This window comes from Dipteris shenzhenensis, chromosome 18 (assembly GCF_047967505.1).
Source record: "Dipteris shenzhenensis isolate YYH24624 ecotype China chromosome 18, Dip_SZ_1.0, whole genome shotgun sequence".
NCBI classification, from domain to species: domain Eukaryota; kingdom Viridiplantae; phylum Streptophyta; class Polypodiopsida; order Gleicheniales; family Dipteridaceae; genus Dipteris; species Dipteris shenzhenensis.
Window position 1 is genome coordinate 20,555,851 of NC_141613.1, and position 20,144 is coordinate 20,575,994.

Genomic DNA, 20,144 nt, shown 5'->3' on the forward strand with positions numbered 1-20,144 from the left:
GGAGATTATATTGGTAGTTTAATAATCCATGACTTGAAGAAAGTTTGTGCTTATTGTAATGTCAAGTTGACTTGGTCTCTTATGTTGATTTCTGTAGCTTCCTACCATGCTATGCGGAAGACATGGCAAAGCAAATGGAGGCAAGCGGGAAGTATGATAGAAGGACAAAAGATAAGAAAGTTGCTCAATGCTTGTTTGTCGATGATGATGAATGCTCTAAGGTGTACCGTGTAGCACATGCCTCACCTTGTACTCGTTAGAAAACATCTCATTTTGGCTTCTTCAAAACAACTCCATAGCTTTGATTTCCAAAGGACGTTGTACAAAGTTTTGGTTTGATGAATATTTAAAATAGTCCTATTGAGAGACTTTTTTGGCTCACATTATTCTCCTTTGTTGAGTACTATGGTTGTATATTCCATGTTATGGCATAGAAGTCAGTCATGAAATTTCTTCACTCGAGTAATTTGTTAAGTCACCGAAGTTCATGATATGGCAATGAAGGCAATCATGTAATTTATGAAGTCACTCATGCTATCAATGAAGTTCATGGATTTGGCAGGAAGTAGAATTAATGGCAAGAATTTGAGAATAATGAAAAGCCTTCAGAACTTACATTTATGTGCTCGTACATAGATTGGCGTGCTTCTGGCGGCTCAACTTTCTACTTGTCTCGCTTCTAGTGGCTCAGCTTTCTAACTACCTCACCATTCAACCAAGAGGAGCCCAGCACAAACGACACTTTTCATACATGGCATGACGTGTATCATCATGAGCAAGAAATAATTCAAAACAACAGGGAAAATTTTAGTAGATAAGATTTGCCTCACTATCATGTGAGTAGCAATACACCACTCTCATTGACCATAGACATGCTCGACAACTAGTCAGCTCTTAATGAAGATTTCGACCTATGCGTTGAGCTAGAGGGCCTCCTCAAAACAAACCAGCAACACAATCCAAGAAACTTTACGTGCATGTTCATGCCTAATTCTTAGCACAACCATGAATTGAGAAAATTAGACACAGTGCAATAGCTCCTCCTCGAAGATGTTTTCTCAAAAAACACTTGGAGACAAGAAGACCCTTTTACAGCATTGCAACAAGCAAAATGTTCACATTATTGCTTTTGGTGCAAGCCTTGCTACATCACTACTCATGCGAGCAAGTATTTGACATCAACCTACCAAAAGTTTTGCTATTAGCCTACACTCTGGAAAGGCTATCCACTTCCAACAATATCCTGGCATACTTTAACCATTTCTCCCCCCCATCTATTGTTAGCATCCAATAGCTCACACAGCCTGCAAACACCAATTCAAGACGTATGCTACTATTTCACGTGCTCCTCACTGCCAACAAGTTCATTTCACTCTATTTTAGCTAGACTTGACTCATCTCATTCATCTAGGAGATGAACATGATGACTCCTTTGTAGTGCACTTGCAGTTCACTACCACTTGATGTGCTCAAAAGTGGAACATATTTTTCCTTTATTCTGCATGTCTTCACCTTACCAAATCACAAAGGGGTAGTAAAACTCTTTTTTGGCTTGCCGTATATGGCATTACCAAATCATCACAAGCTCTAGACTACATGTGTCTATAGTGACTTGTTCATGTGCGTACTTCTCCCTTGCATTTTGTATGTTGTGCCTCTCTAATTGTTAAAACTCAATAGTTGCCTTATTTTTTGTTCCCACTTGCTTCCATTGTCCCAACATGATGTGAAGCGATCTAGGAGCAAATTAATGCAACAATTGCAAAGATTCCACCTCGTTTTTGTTGTTGAAGAATGTAGTCATCGACAATTGGAGCTCACATGAAACATCTACAAGCGTTTCAATAACATCCTTCAGTAAACAACCTCACTGCATTGTTTAATAAGTTCTTTGTGTTACTCTCTTGCAAGGCTAAGAACATTTGTAGGTGAATTGTGCAAAAATCATCAACCTTAAAGAGGCAATTATCACACGTGAGACTTGCAACTGAAAATCAAAGTTCTACAAAATTTAACCCATTTTTAAAGAAAGAGATGCATTTGCAACACACAACAATACAAAGTTGCAAATTTGAGCTTGCAGACTACATTTGTTATTAAAAAATCAAACAAAATTCACACATTTAAATTTCATGACAATTTTTGCAAGACTTCATACATTCAAGCACAATTTTGTAAGGCTTAACAAATTTGGGAGATCTATTGTATAAGATTTTGCAATTGCATTAATATTTGAATTTTGTATAGGAATTGTAAAAAGATTGTAAATTTTAGAGATTTCGCTTAGAAAATACAAATTAAAATTTGCAAATGTGAGAATTCAAACAATTGTACTTTTGTGGATGATTTGCATATTTCAATACACAAAAAATGCAATGTTGTGCAAAAAGTTGAACAATTTTATTAAAATTTGCCAATTTTGGTTGATTCCAGTTGTGTGTCAAGCAAAAAAGAAATGATGTATTGCAATTATGTATTGATCTCAAGTGGCACTATAAAATGCAAATTTTGGCTACATTTGGGATGCGTGAAAATATTTAGCTCAGAAATTTTACATTAAATTGGAAAAGTTGCTATCCAAAATTTGGGCTCTTGCTATTTTGTAGTACATTTAAAAGAATATCACTGTGAAATTGCCCCTTCTGTGGTGTGAGAAGATGCTTTTGTGGCGTGAAGGTTTTGCATTCTTGTTTGGATAGATGAATGCAAATTAATGAAGCATTGATCAAACTTGTCATCTAGGGATAAATTGGAAAAAAAGTGATGGTGGGTTCGCTTGATTGTCACAGACCCATCCACTTTTCCTACTTGTATGTCTTTGGAGACCTTCTCTGGAGGGTGCTTTAGCAAGCAGAGGTGGTGGGACTTCCAAGACAGTGCCACCATTGTAGGGAACTTGGACATTTGGCCAAGACTAGCCCAAAGCTTTTTAAGTCGTTCTGGTTAAGGAGGGAGGAGATGCATCCAGACAGCTGGAGGAGCCTCCATGTCATTCACTGTGAAGCCACGGTACCAATGAATAAGGAAAACCAAGTGTGGTCCGAAGTCGATGGGGAATCTCTAAAGAAGTATTCAAACCCGTCACAAGCCCACGAGTGATGGAACAGAGAGCAGTAAAGAAGACGCCTCCGACAGGAACAAAGAACAGCCAGTGACGGGGAAAAGGACTGACTGCAGCGGGAGAGGAAGGAGGATGACACATGAAGGAGGGCAAGTCAGAGGCGAGGGAGGGGTGGGCTGTCAAAGCTAGCTCGTCTAGAAGAAGGGAATGCCCCAAACAGTAACCTGTGTATCTGCTATTTTGAAATTCCATGGACAGCACATCAAGGGTGGAAATGAGAAATAAAGCAATTTTTCCTACCCAGCAATAGTCATTCCAAACTGTGCCTTCCAACAAAGATGTAAAGAGAAAATGCTCTAAAGTACTTCAGACTCTACAAATACTGCCCTGTATTCAGAAGAGAAAGGTCATAAAGGGCCAGTGAATGATTACCTTCTGACGTTTCAACACTTTCAAAATTTAAGAGCTTACTGTACAAATACTACAAACCTGGACGTCACAGACATCAAGATTTAGTCCTATGCCACCCTTTATCTACAAGTCCGTTCATAAGCTTCAAACAATAACGTCTCCTTGCATAGACTACATGCCAGGAGATGTAACCAAGAAAATCTTCTTTAAACACTCTATAAAGAAATCCGAATCCTGAAGGTACAGCCAAATCTCCTAATTATCACATAAAGTCCTGATAAGGTACTTCAAAAATACTGGATCGCTGCAGTGCCAATGCATGCAGACCCGATCTTGTAACATCTGACGTATTGAAGCAATTACACACAGCAATGTGTATGCCCGATGGTAAAGAACCAGAACATCCGAATTATTAACTAGAGGTGTAATCTGGGGCTGGTAAAAATGGAAAGGGTGCCACAGAAAAAACAGCAACGGGAGGTCGAGATGATTTTCTAGCACCATCTTCCAAATTCTGTTCCCCTGCAATGTCTTCCTTGAGTTCCAAGGAAACGTTTTGCGTATCAAAGCTGTTAGTTGTTAGACTATCCCCTAGATTTTGTTTTTCCCGCTCATTAGGGCAACGGTGGCACAACATCGCAGCCAGGAGAAATGGAAGATACAACAAGCTGGCTCTAAATAGCTTTCGAGCCCTGTCTGCACTTGGCTTTTGATAAAAAAAAGCTGCCGTGGCTCCCATTCCAGCAGTGAGAAGTGCAGTTTCCAATCCAAACCATTGTGTAGTTACACCACCTACATTAGTCAAATCACTCTATTTAGGCCTGCTTGTCTCTTGGAAAAAACAACTGAAACGATTTTACAGCGCATCAATTTTCCCACTTACATCCATCCTTTGCTTTGCTACTGTAAAAGAGAATTAGAAAAAGATGTATCACAATTCACTCCACTATTAGTTTCCCTGAAAAGCAAAAGATACTGAGCACACAGAGCATAAGCATACACTGATGTGCTAGAAATCCCAAAGGAAGAAGATAACCACAGTTGCGGAGAGCCACAAGAGCAGTTCTTCGCCCTGAATCATCCTGCATAGAGAGCATTTTGAAGCTGGACCCAAGTAACCTTCATAAGTTCCGGAGTAAATTCAACTACTCTATTTAGAAGCATACATTATAATAAATAATAATAAAATAATGCCATGACAGTGATGATGGATGGACAGCAAGCATAAGGCCAGAGACATACCCTCCAGCTGCATAATCCTGACGACATACATAGGCAACTGCCATAAAATGTGGTATTTGCCAAAAGTACAAAGCACTTGCTAGAAGCCAGCTACCCATGCTTACTTCACCAGCTGCTGCCGCCCATCTGAAATAGCAGAAATTTATAGCTGTAGCCCAAGAAACATTCCCTCTTGAATGCTTCAATAATCATAAGTGCCAGTCCATTATAAGTACAAAATCAAAGCATAAAGCACACATATATGAAATGTTTATGCTACGGAAGTTCAACATTGCACCCCATCATCAACAAACCAGCCTTTGTCAAATTTTACGCAGCTTAAAGCTTTCAGCCAACTGTGTGAACATGACACATTTTCAGGCACCTTTCTTGAATATCAAAAATTCTTTCTAGCTCATGTGGAAGCATTGAAGGTTCATCCAAGAAGCTCCTCTCCTACCAAACTATCACCTTCAAGCTGCCTCTTCTACAAATGACTAACATGAGATATTGGATGCACTCTATGTTCTTCAAGTAAGGCTAACTTGCAAGCAAGCTCACCAACCCTCTGAAGTATTGTAAATAGACCATAATGTCTCGGAAATAACTTAGAGAACTCACTAGTATTTATGGTTTTCAAGGATAAACTTGCTCACCTTCTTTGAACTCCACTTAAACTTGCTCGTTTCACTCTCTCAAATAAACTTGCTCACCTTGTTTGAATTCCACGTTTCTTCTATCTGCATTGACATAACGTTTAGCTCTATCTTGAGCTTTTTCAATACTACCTTTGGCATTCTTCAACATCTGCTGGATGTCTTAGAGAAAGTCCTTTGACCGCTTGCACCCTTTCCTTTTGAAGCCCTATAGATGGTGGAGCTTTGGGCTAAAATCCATGCCCTTTAGCTCCCCTCTCACCCCAGGATGGGCTGAACCCCCGGCCTGCTTGGGGGTTAGTTTTCAGCAGAGGGGTTCCCCAAATTTGTACAGGCTATCGCGATTGAATTTCCTAAGGTTATGGTGTTTACCACGACCCCCATCGGAAAGCCCTCACACTCTGACGTTGCAGCCTCATTGACACCCAACCAATATGCATTGACATTCAAGCAGAGGACTGGCACAGATCCACAAGAGCAGATTTACTACTTACAACAAGAAATAAGAAAGCTCAGGATTATGGTTGCAGCCCGTGATCTGGTCAATACAATAAAACAGGAAATTACAGCAACAATGGACAATAAAATCACAAAACCCACTTGTATAAAGAGGTACAAGAACAGAAAAAAAGGGCTGCTAATACCCGGTGTCTATGCATAGGAGGGTTACCTAAGGGTTGGCCTGATGGGAGCATGATAGAAAAGATTGAGGCGCTGATTACTCATACCTAGCCTTTAGCATTTTTGCTATTACACCAGCCATAGGAAGAGCCCCTCCCACACCCACTCATGTCCAGATCCACTTTGACCATGCTCTTGATCCAATCTATGTGAGCCACTTGGGTCAGAAGCATCCGACCTTACTTCGAGATGATGCAGACCTCGCACGCCTTGGACACCCTTGTCTCAATGGTACAGGACGCTGCTACTAGATCTTTTCCTACGACTCGATCTGCAGCATGTATCCAACAGGGAAGATGAATCAAAGCTCTTGGTTCAATGACGAGAGCAGAGAGATCAGACCCCACCTCACACATGAGCTAGCCTTGGGCCATCTGACAACACCCGAGGCACAACAGATCTCGCATTGGCAGGGACTAACACATCATAAGAGGCGGACTTTCCTCATGCATAGGATGGATGAGGTGACCCGATCATTTTGAAGGGGAGATTCTACCATTGGGTGGGGACTTCTATATGAGAGGAAGCCGCCTATTACCATCACAGATCCAGATGTTTGACACACATATACGACCTCACTCTACGACGTTCCAATGCAGGCACCACCTGATACGTCCGCTATGCCCAGGCCCACTACTTGTCACTTGTTCGCGGCACAGAATGTGCAATCTACACTCAATCAGCTCCATAACTTGAGAGCTCGTGATCATAAGGAGCTATGGACTGAGCATTTCATGCATGGGCAGGAGGTCATGGCTCCGATTTTAGTGCAGATGTTCAACCACGTTGTATGCCACGGCTTTCCACCTGCCAAGAGTAACCACCATTGTGCCGATACACAAAGCCGGGGATTCCATGGACACTCGGAACTACCACATTGATGATAGGCCATACCTTGGCCAAGATTTACGAGTCAGTATTAGAGAGGAAGATCAACGGCTACACAGAGGCACACTGGTAGCGGGCTCTAGGGCAAATAGGATTTCAGAGACAGCAGTCCACCCTAGATCACATCTTCACCATGTGGGCTATAATTGAGGAGACGATGTCCAGAACGCGAAAAGTCTACGCTTGCTTTGTAGACTTCTGGAAGACCTTTGACATTGTCCCACAATCTCGTATGATCAGGAGACTTCAGGAGACGTTGGTTCCAAAGGTCATGATTTGAGGGAGATGAGTCTATGTGAGTCCGTGAGAGGGAGAGTCAAGTGTCCCTTGAGGCCTATCAAATTGGGTTGATAGCACAATCGGAGTGAAGCAAGAATGCCCCCTTTCTTTTTTTGTGAAACCAGTGACTATAAAATTAACATAAAATCAATGTACATGACATTAGACTCCAAAAGAGAGCCTAATGGAAGCACTCAAAAGCAGTGAGAAAACACTTCAAGGCTAGTAGCATCCAAATCCCTCACAGCATAACTATCATATAAAGATTGCTTGAGGGACATTTTGAAGAAAGCATATGCCTGAGGGAACTGTTGTCCCATCCTAAAATGCCATCTCTGTGTCCAAATAGTCCACAGTACCAAAAAACGAGCCCAGTGAAAGAAAAGGAGGAATGGAGACATACCAGATGAGAAGCATCCAAACATCCAGAAGAGTTTCCCGAATTTGATAGAGGGAAACCGAAGCTGCAGCAAATGAGAGACATGAGTGATCAATATCCGAGAGTGCGGGCAAGACCATAACAGATGGGGAATTGTCTCACGATGATGAGAGCAACGGGGGCAGGAAGAGGAAGCAATACGACGTGCTTCCAATTTCACCCCAATGGAAAAAGCTCCCACTATACATCTCCAAAAGAAAAGCCTCTGTTTCAATGGCAATTTAGCTTTCCAAATTTTCATGAGTTTTGATTGCCACCAAGATAAAGGCCTATCCAAATTCCAAAGAGTGTTGGCATGCTTATCAATCCATGGCGGTGGAAGAAGAAATCTGTAGACCATCGAAGATGTCAAATTATGCATTGAAAGTGAACTGGTAGCAGAGACAAGGAAGTCAGGTTCCAATCCAGTAATCTGTCCTGTACAAACAACGGAGGAACAGGAACAAAATGCTGCAACATAGAAGTAAGTGGCCTCCAAATGGGCCTATGATGCAGACCCAAGGGGAATGTCCTGCAAGCTTGTGGAAATGAAAGCACATAACCATGTTGATCCACCACATCTCCGACAAATCTTATGCCCAATTTCATAAGATTATATGCTTAAATAGGTGCCTGTAAAGCAAGTGGCGAATCAAACACCTTGCTCCAATGGATACTTTCCAAACGAAGAGAATTACCATGATGGGAGGAAGCACCTGACCATTTAGCATAAGAGAGAATTCTCTTCCAATCATGAATAAAAGCAGTAGAAACAGGACAGCCAGGAATTTTCCCCTAAAATGTAGTCATTACTGCTTCCCAGTGATCTGTAATCCAATGCCCATATGCGTGAGACTTCATGTTTCCACACATAGCTGCTAACATAATAGCCCATGGCTGTTTTTGCTGAAAAAAATCAGCAATCATAGTACTCTTTCTTGCCAACATATGAAACCGAAGATTGAGAATATTCAGTCCCCCATGAGTCTTAGGAGAACAAACAGACTGCATGGGAAGTAGTCGCAAAGCCTTCTGGTGAGATTTACTTTTCCAAAGTATCTCCATAGCCTGGGACATATAGGAAGCCAAGTGCTTAAAAGACCAGTGAAGAAGAGGCAAATAAAATTGCACATATGCCATAATGATAGACTGCACTATCTGAAGTCGAACATGTAAAGGCCAAATTGACAAGTGCCAATATTCCAGCTTCTTGTTAATCTTTTGAAGCACCCATTTAAGCTGTTGTTGAGGGGTAATATTCCAGCCAATGGGATACCCTAAATGCCTCACAATGGTATGGGAAGAAATAATGTGGCCTGGCCACAGAAGTGCATGCCAATCAGCTTCTTTCAAAGCTAGAAGATTCGATTTCTGAAAGTTGATATGCAGGCCAGCAGCTATGCCAAAATCATCCAAAGTATGCATCAAATGAGAGAGGTCACGTTGGAATTCTTGGGCATAAAATATGAATCATCAGCATATGCCTGTGCAAGAAGCGGCTGTGCACCTGGAATTTGCAAGCCATGAAGCTGCCCAGTATTTGCAAGATGGTCCATATGCAACAATAACGGATGAGTAGCAATGGCATATAGTAGCGCACTAAGAGGGCATCCCTATCTCACTGAGCGGGTCATAGTCCATGTCCTTGACAACTCACTGCCAAGCAGACATTGCGCGGTGGCTTGAGAATACAGCCAGTAAATAACATGAACCAGCCGAGGGCCAAATCCCAATTTATGCATAGTCTGAGAAATAAAATCCCAATGGACAATATCAAATGCTTTCGCAATGTCTACTTGCAGAATGCGAACATCTTGTTTAGAATATTTGGCATACTCAATTGCAAGAAAAACATTGGAGATATTGTCAGTAATCTGCCTTCTGGGAACAAACCCATACTGCCTAGGATGAAGTCTTGCTTGCAAGATAAATCGAACCCTAAGGACAATCATCTTGGCAATGAGTTTGTAAATGATTGGCATAAGAAATATGGGCCGCCAATCAGCCATTGTCTCACATAACCTTTTTTTTGGGATCAATTTGACAAGGCCATGCTTCCAAGAAGGAGGAAGAGATTGTTCTGCCCAAGCATGATTGATCATAAGAAGAAGAGTGTCCTTGAGATCATCCCAAAATGCAAGGAAAAATTCAACAGTCAATCCATCCCAACCAGGGGAGCTGCCTTTACGTAAATGACTCAAAGCATCATCCAGTTTATGCAAAGTCCCCTTTCACCGACTCCCTTTGGGCTCTACATTGACAAGATCAAGTCCTTTATTGACCGTCTAGGAGGTGAGGAATCACTACTGGCCAATTTGATGATACAGACACTGCTATATGCGGATGACATAGTCCTCATATCATTCTCAACAGAGGGTTCGCAAAGACACTAGGAGGCCCTAGAGGTGATTTGCAGCTGCACAAGTCACACGAGGATGAGGAGCTTTGGCCCCGACTAGAGAGGCAATGTTTTCAGGTGCACACCGATGAAGAGCTGGCTTTTCAACACCCTAATGAGACCAACTACTATATATGCAGCACCCCCTGGGAGGGGTGATCTCTCGGGCGACAAACTGGAGGAGATTTGAGCAGCTACAAGTGATTATGGGGTCTAGGATGATTTGTAGTAAGCCCTCAATCCCCCTCCAAATAGTACAGGCAGCATTTGCCATGACACCACTCCAGATTGATGCCATCTTTCAGAGAGTGACATTCCTCCACGAAGTTCGGGCCTTACTACACTGGAGGCAGTTGCCCAAGCTCTTAGCAGAGAGAGGGGTCAACATTGCTTGGTATGCACACGTATCCACATGGTTTGCCAATCAGGGTATTCAGATGGATCGGCTTCCCCCCTTCCAATACAGCATTTGATCCCCATGACATGAGATTAACCGTATCATACGGTTAGATCTCCTCCAACTCTATAAGTCTCAGACTTTGGGGGGGGAAGGGGAGGGGGGGGGAACAGGCGTTCCCCACCAAGATCCAGTTCTTGAGAGTTTTGGAGGATGGACTCATCATCGGACCACGTAGAGGATAGAGTCAGCTCCAGGGCATAGTGGGGTGGAGGAGGAGAAGCGAGTTGACATGAGGTCAATCTGGATCAGCAAGAAGAGACGACGCGATGCTGCCGAGCCAAGGACAGAGACACGCAGGAAACAGAGAGTGACCAGAGCACGCACTATCAATGTCCGGTCAATCTCAGCCATCCTCAGAGGAGACTACCAGAGACTAGGTGTCACTCTTGACATAGCCCATAGGATATAGAGGCCAAGGAGACCACGTCCTCTACCACAGAGAGACAGCTCCGCAGATCCGGGACATCTTTGCAGCCCACCGGAGAGCCACCATGGCGCTAGAAAGAAAGAAAGAAAGAAAGAAAGAAAGAAAGTTTGGGGCTTGAGTTTCAGTTTTCAGTTTTCAGTTTTCAGTTTTCAATTTTCAGATTGAGCTCTTGATCCCTTTACTTATAATCGCACTCAATAAGGGCCCTTTGCTTCAGGCTTGTATGAGTTTCTTCTCTTGATGTACTTTGTCCCATAGGCCCATGAGGCTTCCAAGGGCGTTAATATATCTTTCCTTTCTCTCAGGCAGCTTGAAGTACTTCTGAATCCTCCTGGATCTACTACCTAAATGCTGCACATCTCAAATAATGGTTTCAACTAATCCTTTTTCCAAAGAGATCACACATCCTCATTATAATACGCACCAATTTGAGTGCTCATCTGTTGCACACACTAAGCCACAGAGCAAATCAACTTTAAAGAGGTCCTTATCCACAAGCAAAGTAAAATTGTGAAGTATAAATGTACCCTAAAAGTGGAGGAACAGCACCGACCACGGCCCCAACCCAAGTATTTACTGGATGAACTTGCTTCAAAGGAGTGTACACAAGTGTATAAAGGACAAGATTAACTGCACCAAGCCCAGCTGCGAGCATATTGGCCTGCAAAATCCTTACAGAATAGCAGCAAATAATCACTATCAAAATTTTATTAATTGTTTCCTTGAGCTCAGAACTGAGAGATCAATGTCCACTCTCTCCTTTGATGAAAGTGCTTGGCTGCACCTGGCTTGCCAGCAAAGCAATTCCCCCAATACCAGTCGTTACAGCCCAAGCCATTGCATGTTGTGTGTTTATTCGACCTGCTGGAAGTGGCCTCTGCATTGTCCTCCTCATCTTCGCATCATTACCAACTTCAAGGATCTGCAACCAATAGAACCGATGGTGGATTGTCACAAGGTAACAAACCAACAGATGGGATGCATGCCTGATGCCAAAACTATTCCAACGACAACAATATGACGAACATATTTTCAATTAATTGAGGCATAGGGATTTCAACGCATACAGAACTAAAACAAATGTGCATGCATTTGCGCATCAACATCATATTTTCAAAATTAAGGACTAAAGATAAACTCGAGATAATGACAAGAATTTCGTCAAATCTCCACCTCAACGTCATATTCTGTGCACCTATTTGCTTCTACTCGCCTTTCAGTTAATTAATTAGCTCTTGTCGCCTCCGGATTTTCTAATTAGCCTAAGTCTCACCGCCTCCCTATCAAATTAACCTAATTAACCTATGCCGCGCTGCTCTACCCTGCCTCTGCCTGCACCTCGCCGCCTCCCTTCTCTCCCTTGCATCGCTCTCCTCTCTCCTATCCATCATTCTCCTCTCTCAGGCTCTCCTCCTCATCCCTCTCCCTCCCCTCCATATATACTCGCTCATCCTCAGCTCCCTCCCTCCCAACTCTCTCGAATCAGCACCTTGGGATTCGCACAAAGTTTCTGCAAACAGCACGTTGACTTCTCCAATAAGCCACTGCACTCACATTTCTCGATGCGCATTCTTTCAATCGCTTACATTAATCAATCCCCCCCCTCAATTTTTGCATACGTTCATTGCCCCCCCCGCCCGGCAAACAATTAATTAATACCGTCAATCCATCAACTAGGGGTCCCTGTCTCTGCCGATAGTGTCCAAGTCCCTTTGCTGGGCTTCCGTATTAGGGTTGTTTTTAATGAGATTCATTGGTCCAGGCACAGGCCCTACACACCCAGGGTGATGGCAGCCTTGGGCTGCATGAAGGTAGGACACTTCACCTTGAGAAGGAAAAAATGGAAACAAAAAAAGGAGCACATGAAGAAGGTGGAAGGGAGAAGAGCAAACGAAATTTTTATAAAAAATGACAATATCAGCTCCTCCTTTGAAGCTTTTGGAGACTGCTTAAATGGTACATTTGCATTTCTTGCACTAGAAGCTTTTTGTAACAAGGAAGCATTGCCGCACAAATTCCTAACTTTTCTTTCTTCAAGGTTTATATTGGCCACAGTCACAGAACTAAGCTAAGGCAGTCCACTATCTTATCTTATCATGAAAACCATTTGGTATAGTCCAATTCAACAAAGCATATGATGCCTTGGATTGATGAGCTTTGGCTCCCTGAAAAATTAGGAACCAGGCATTGCAAGGCTTTCAAACTTTTAGAGACTTTACGAGGCATAAATTTTTCTTTTTATTTCGGGAGTTCCTGATTTGCTATCCAGGTGTCAACTCCCCTTGCCAAAAGGCGCAACAATCCTGAAATTTTCATACAAGGGAGAAGAGGACAAGAAAGAAACAGGCCGCGGGGGGGGCAGGGAGCGGGGGCGGGGGCGGGGGGGCAGGGGGGTGGGGGGGAAGTGTTTAAAGGCATGCACATAAATCTATAGGAAACATAAAATGCCTGATCATCCACAATTTGAAGGAGCAATGGGCAGATAATACAGAATAGAAATTGAATATGTCACATATGAGAGTCATGATTCAGCACATAAACTAAGAATGTGGGCATGAGAGGCCAAGAGAGTTTGAGTGTGGATAAGCTTGTGAGAGATGCTTTGAGCAATGGAGAACCTTTGGAGTGGTGGAGAGGCTATGGAGAGAGGCCAAGAGCATAGCCACATCAATGCATGAATAGCATAGACACGATGAGAAGGTTGGGAGCTACAGTAACTAGAAAGCTAGACAATCTAATATTTGCTGTTACCCTCATACATTCCTGTCATTCCAATCAAGCACATGATACTTTTGGTATTATTATTTTCAGAACAGATCTAATCAAAATATCTCTTACATACAAGGCTCCTCTAGAAAACTGATATTATGCATGGAACAGGTTATGCCACTTTGAATGTTGTAATGAAGCCGGAAAACAAGCTGGTACTAAAGAGACATGGCACAGATTTGTGGGACCTGTTCAACATGATCCTACCTCTATGAAGATTAACAGAGGAAAGCACATAAGATATTCAGAGTGGTGGCTAAAGAGCACTTTTATTCAATGAAAGGGAGGCAAGCTGAGCTTCGTATCCATTTTGCATGCACCTTCTTGAGATGAGGCAAGCAAAGAGCTTTTTACAGCCACAAGTTCTAGATCCAAGCAGAAAGTTGCATAGAATCTCGAAATAGCATAAAGGTGATCCAATCATGGAAAACAATGTACATCGGCAAAAAAAAATCACAACTCTTACATGACTAAGGCACCCTAAGCTCATAGCGCGTGGAGGGACAGGTCAGAATCTGTATGCCCTCAACTTATGGCATCTAAGGTCAGTACTGAAAGCAGTCTCTCTGCAGTAATATGTTAATTGTCATGCTTTACCTGATATTTTGGTTACAAAAATATTCCCATCCTATGTAAGACCTAGATGGTACAGCAGTGGCCAGTGCTAGGAACATGTGGTACAAGTAACCGAGGTTAAGCAAATTGGCTATTGTTCTTGCTCTTCCATTGGTTGTTTGGCACCAGTGACTACTTGTCACATTACCTTGGCAGTAGATGCAGGCTAAAGGGCCCAAATAGCCAGCACAAACCAGTTGACTGAAAGTCGGCCAGTTTGGGGCTGGTTGGCTCAGCCCCCTATATAAAGGGGGGCTCCAGGCCTCAGCTCCCCTGCCTTCAGCCGCTCCTACAGCTCCTCTCCAGCCCCCTTGTGCAGCCCCTTAACACCTCCAAAGTTCGCCATGATCAGCCTCAGCTCTTGGCCCTCAGTTCAGCCTTTCTGGAAGGTGTCTACGCAGCACAACAATTGGGGATTTGGATGTACAACAATTGGGGATTTGGACCAGCAAATGGAGTAAGGTTTGGGTACTGTCTCAGCAGCTCTTTAAAGTTCTCTTTTGTAGTTTGCACAGCTCATTTCTCCGCTCTATATCTCAGTCCTATCTCAGCTCTCTCTTAGATTCTATTACTCCTAGCTTTCACTCTCTCACTCACGCAGTAACCCTGCATACCGGTCAACAGCACAAGCCTCTTCCTTGCCTTGCAGAAGTGCCCTACATTGTCAGTGTGGACAGCATCAAGGTCTCAGTATTGGTTGGAGTTGCCTCTCACGTCATTGGGTCTGCAATATGTGTGCACAGTGTACTCTTCAGAAGCGCGTTTCCGTGCTCTCTTGAAGAGTGTTATTTGTATCTTTCAGTTCTCCAAGTATTAAAGCAAATTCTCCCCTGATTGGGGGAGGGGGCCCTCAGTGGGTACAGGAACCCAATCGGTTGTTGTCTCTATTCTCTCTCTACCCTCATCTCCTTTCTCTCTCTATGGTGCATAACGCTAATTCCTCGCTAAAGGTTTAAAGAAGGCCTTGCTGTGATTACACGATCAGATAACCATTGCATGTTACAGCGGTTCACACCCATGGCAATGATGGAACTTTTGCATATAGTTTTGCAAGGCCTTGATGTTCCTTGAGAGGAGTGAGTTGTTTTGTACAAAAAATAAAGCCAGGTAAAGGCCTTGATGTTCCTTGAGAGGAGCGATTTGTTTTGTTCAAAAAATAAAGCTAGGTAAAGGCTCGAGTGAGGTGCGGGTTTGCAGCTTCCAGCTTTGAGGAATGGCTGTGTAATTTCTGGGATAGACTTGAAAGGTGTGCCAAGGGGGTCTCGCTCATTCAGTTAGGTAGGACGCTGGATCAAGGTTCTATTGTAGTGAAAAAAACATGTATTGCACAATTCTGAACCAATTTAATATTTTTCTTTGAAAACGGTAGATGCTTTGCTTTTGAAAACCATAGATAATACATGGTCAACATCTACGCGAATGCTATTGCAAAGCATCTTTCAATGCTGAAGTCATCATTACAAAAGTTTCCAAACAATTTGATGACACACAATACATGAATTGGTCTTCGAATAAGTATGAAAATAATCTTAAATGATTGAAATGCAGTCCTAAGTTATATTGTCTTGCACATCAAAATGAACCTAGGGTAGATATGATTGCAGAGCACATAACTTAAATTTTTATCAAGCTTACTACAACAAAAGAGCGAGAATAATTGAGAAGTAAGCATGCATTACTAAGGCAGAGCAAGGAAAGACTTTGAATACATAAATTCTTAAAGATGACCTGATTGATGGTGTTAGCTGCAGCAGCAATGGAAAAAGTCCCCAGGCATGTCCATAAAAGCCCCGCATAGTCTATGGATGTTCCACTACCCATGATGAATCCTGATCCTGCTGTTGTCACAACAAGCATACTATTCCAACACATTTGACCACAAATTAGAACTCTTACAACTATATACATGTTGCCATAATTTTACATAAAAAGAATAAGGTACAAAGGTAGTCTTAGTGAAAAGTCCACTTCCTGATCTTTTCTCGAGCCCTCAAATTGCTTACTATATTAAGCCTTGTAGAAACAGATTGAGAAAAAAAGAGGATTATTAGGATTCGAGCAACTGCATTCGAGCGAGGTGACAGTTTGAGCGAGGACTTTCATAAAATTGACATTCTAGTATGATGATTTATGTTCAAAAAGTAGCATGCATTGCTTACTTTTACAGTTGTTGTCCTACCCATGATATTGTGAGGAATCAATTGTCTTACACACAAACAACAAATTTTGAAAATATTTGGTAATATTTTTGCAAGGGTCAAGAAAGGAGGGGTGGAAGAAAGGGGTCAAAGTATGTGTTTTATTGTGAAATCTCCATTTTCAAGGCAAAAAATAATGGGAGGAGGAGCCTCCCAGAAGGCCGCGATATCGCGGCTCTTGGAAGGCTCCTCCTAGCAATTTTATTTCGGCCATAACTTGGTGAATCAGACTCCAAATATGGTCATGTTTGTAGTCAAAATGATCAAAATGATATGAATGAATCCATTTATTATGTTAGAGTGTCAAAATTCTAGAGCTTTACAGCCAGATGGGATGATAGAGATGCCCAAGCACATTCTATCATATTGCTTTTTCAGTCAAGAGACATATCATTCCTCACATTCAGTCTTGCAAAACATCAAAGGCTGCGTGGGACATCTTGGCTAACCTTTACCAGGTTCGCAATGAGGAAAGTGTTGCTTTCTTACCCAAGCAATTGGAGAATGTCACAATGAAAGAGGGGGACAGCATGGATGCACACATCACAAAACTCAAGGATTTTCAAGAGCAACTCATCAATGTGGATGAAATTATTTCAGATGCTCAAGTAGTGTCCACGACACTTAATGGACTTCCTGAGTCCTACCGAGGGTTTGCTACTACATTGAGGTTGGTTGCCATGGGCAATCCCATTGCTTATACTTTCGACCAGCCTGTTTCCTTTCTTCTGCAGGAGGAGCAGAGTCGCACAAATCGTGTTGCCTCTCAAATTGCAAATCAGGCTTTTGTCACTGAACACATCAATAAGGGAAAGAATAAGCACAATTACAGCAAACAAAAGTCTTCTGGAGGCTCATATACTTCTGCCCCGTCTGATGCAAAGAAGAGAAACAACAAACGCTGTAATTATTGCAGGAAGCCAGGATATGACATTGCTGAATGTCACAAGTACATCGCTTCTGGAAAGAAAAAGAAGCAAAAGGGACTTGCTGTCACTACTACTACTGCTGCCCCAGATCATGGTCATGAGGCAGCAAACATTGCTCACCATGAATGGGCTTTCACGGTAACATGCCAGTACTATCTAGAGAAGCATGCTACAGCCTTGTCTATCTTAGATTCTAAGTCAGATTGGTGCTTCGACAGTGGTGTTTCCAAGCACACCACTTCTTGCAGATCACTCTTTTAGACATTGGTGGCTGCTCCACATGGTGGCACAGTGACATGTGCCAACAATGCATCATATTCCGTGAAAGACATGGGCCAAGTCAAGGTCACTTCAGTTTCAGGTGATACGGTCACGCTCATGGACGTTTTGTTTGTCCCACGTATCAAGAAGAACCTCATCTTCATTGCAGCCATTCCTTGAATGGCTTTCGGGTTCTCTTTGATGGTTATCGATGTGCCGTGTATGACAACCAATACGATGAAAGCATAGTACTTACTGGGTCACTTTCTTCTAGGATCATCATCTTGATGTTTATGACAATCAACCTGCTGTATACGCAAATTTGGTAGCTGAATCTATAATTTCAAATTCCCACTTATGGCATGCAAGGTTGAGTCACCTCAACTACAGAAGCTTGGTTAAAATGCATTCACACGACATGGTGGTTGCTCTCCCACCCATGCATGCACCAGCTAAACATGTTTGTGAGGCATGCTTGTTAGGTAAAATGCATCGTTTCTCATTTCCAAAAGATGGGATAGTTGGTGCTGCATCCAGGAAGCTTCACCTTGTGCATAGTGATGTGTACGGGCCGATGCGGACAGCATCTCTTGGGGGCTACCTTTACTTTTCTACCTTTGTGGATGACCACACCAAATTTGCTTGGATATATGGCACGAAGGCCAAATCTGATGTGTTCCCATGCTTCAGACATTAGCTTGCCATGGCTGAAAATGAATCAGGGCACAAGCTCCTTACTCTACACACTGACAGGGGGGAAGAGTACACGTCCCATGAACTCTCTGATTTTTTGGCAGCTCGGGGTATTATTCATCAATGTACAATGCCTTATACTCCGCAACAAAACGGGTTGGCAGAGAGCAAAAATCGGTCCGAGATGAAAATGGGCAGGTGCATGCTCAAAGGGAAGTCTTTGCCAAATAAGTTTTGGTTGGATGTTGTCATGTGCTCCAACTATGTGCTCAATCGGGCACCCCGAAAGGCATTGAAGACTATCACACCTTACGAGGCATGGCATAGTCGCAAACCTGAAATTTCTCATATGCGGGTGTTCGGGTCATTGGTTTATGCTCATGTGCCATCTCAACTGAGGCACAAGCTTGAAGACAAAGCTGTAAAATGCATACTCATTGGTTATAGTGCAGAGAGCAAGGGATACAGGTTGTATCAGCCCAGCACGGGCAAGGTCATTGTCAGTAGAGATGATGTATTTGCTGAAAATGGGCCTTTACCTTGGCTAGAATGCAAAAAACAGCCTACTGTTGATTCCTCATATGTCTTTGATACATTGTTGCCTCTCTTTCAGTCGCCCACAGATCCAGAGCAGCCAATGCACAGTGTTGTGCCATACACTTCTAGCAGTGCCCATTCTCCACCTATAGCTCCTACTCAGCCTAATATGTCTTCACTTGATGACCATGCTATTGAGCAGGCAGTTGCACAGGAGAGTGCTTTCATTAGACAGCAAAAATCAGTCCCGAGATGGCTTTTGGACACACTGAGGGACAGCAACCAAGCTGAGCCTTTACCAGCTCACACTAGAGGTGCACTAAACAGATGCATGGCAACTATTTGGCTGTAGCTTTGGTTGCTACTGCATGCAATGAGAACCTTTATGTCACAAGGATGCCTTTGACAACAAGGAATGGATGGATGCCATGAAAGGGAGGGAGAGAGCAGCGGGGGGGGAGAGGGAGGGCGAGGGGAGGGGGCGGGGGAGGAGAAGGGGAGCCCTAGAAGGCACCCCCAACATGGTATGCGAAGATACATGCATTTTTGATAGCCTGTGGCTTTCAGAACAGCCCAACCGAGGCCACTCTTTATGTCCGAAAGAGTGCATCAGAATTTTTAATTCTGATTTTATATGTGGATGGCATGCTTATCACTAGGGCAGATATGGAACAAATTGCAGATTTCAAGGCTGATTTACAACAGTCTTTTGCCATGACAGATATGGGCCGGTTGCACTATTGCTTGGGCATACAGTTTGCATACGTTGAGGGGGGTTATGATGATGAGTCAGTCACAGTTCAAGTATATTGGACAGCTCCTTGATCGCTTCCAGATCGAGGATTGCAAGCCACTTTCTACTCCATTGGAGCCTGGCTTTCGTTTCTCCTCCAAGGATGGAAGTCCACCATTTGATGCATCCCTTTATCAGCAGGCTGTTGGTTGCCTCATATACCTTTGTCATACCCGGCCTGATCTTCAGTATGCCATTTCCCAGCTCAACAAGTACATGCACAAGCCTAGTACGCAGCATTGGCAAGCAGTGAAGCAGGTCTTTTGATACTTTAAGGCCACACAGCATTTCGGTTTACTCTATGATTCAGAAGCCCCACTTGTTTTGCATGCATTCACGGACAGCAACTAGGCAGGATGTTACGATACTAGGGTGTCACACAGCGGCAACTATTTTATGCTTGGAGCTTCATGCATCTATTCGTTCAGCAAGAAGTAGCCTACAGTTGC

At 43.0% G+C, this 20,144-nt stretch overlaps 1 protein-coding gene across 2 annotated transcripts in view; it reads right to left on the reverse strand.

Annotated features, from left to right (window-relative positions):
* Positions 1 to 3,446: 3,446 nt before the first annotated feature.
* COX10 (cytochrome c oxidase 10) overlaps positions 3,447 to 20,144 on the reverse strand; it is a 31,667-nt gene continuing 14,969 nt past the window's right edge. For both annotated transcript variants that reach the window (XM_087389451.1, XM_087389450.1), the window contains 6 exons: positions 16,013 to 16,142; positions 11,685 to 11,822; positions 11,428 to 11,561; positions 4,715 to 4,840; positions 4,473 to 4,576; positions 3,447 to 4,264 (listed from right to left, as the gene is read on the reverse strand). In XM_087389451.1, the coding sequence (XP_087245577.1) occupies positions 3,885 to 4,264; positions 4,473 to 4,576; positions 4,715 to 4,840; positions 11,428 to 11,561; positions 11,685 to 11,822; positions 16,013 to 16,142 (1,012 nt within the window). In that variant the 3' untranslated portion in view covers positions 3,447 to 3,884. The remainder of the gene's footprint in view (positions 4,265 to 4,472; positions 4,577 to 4,714; positions 4,841 to 11,427; positions 11,562 to 11,684; positions 11,823 to 16,012; positions 16,143 to 20,144) is intronic.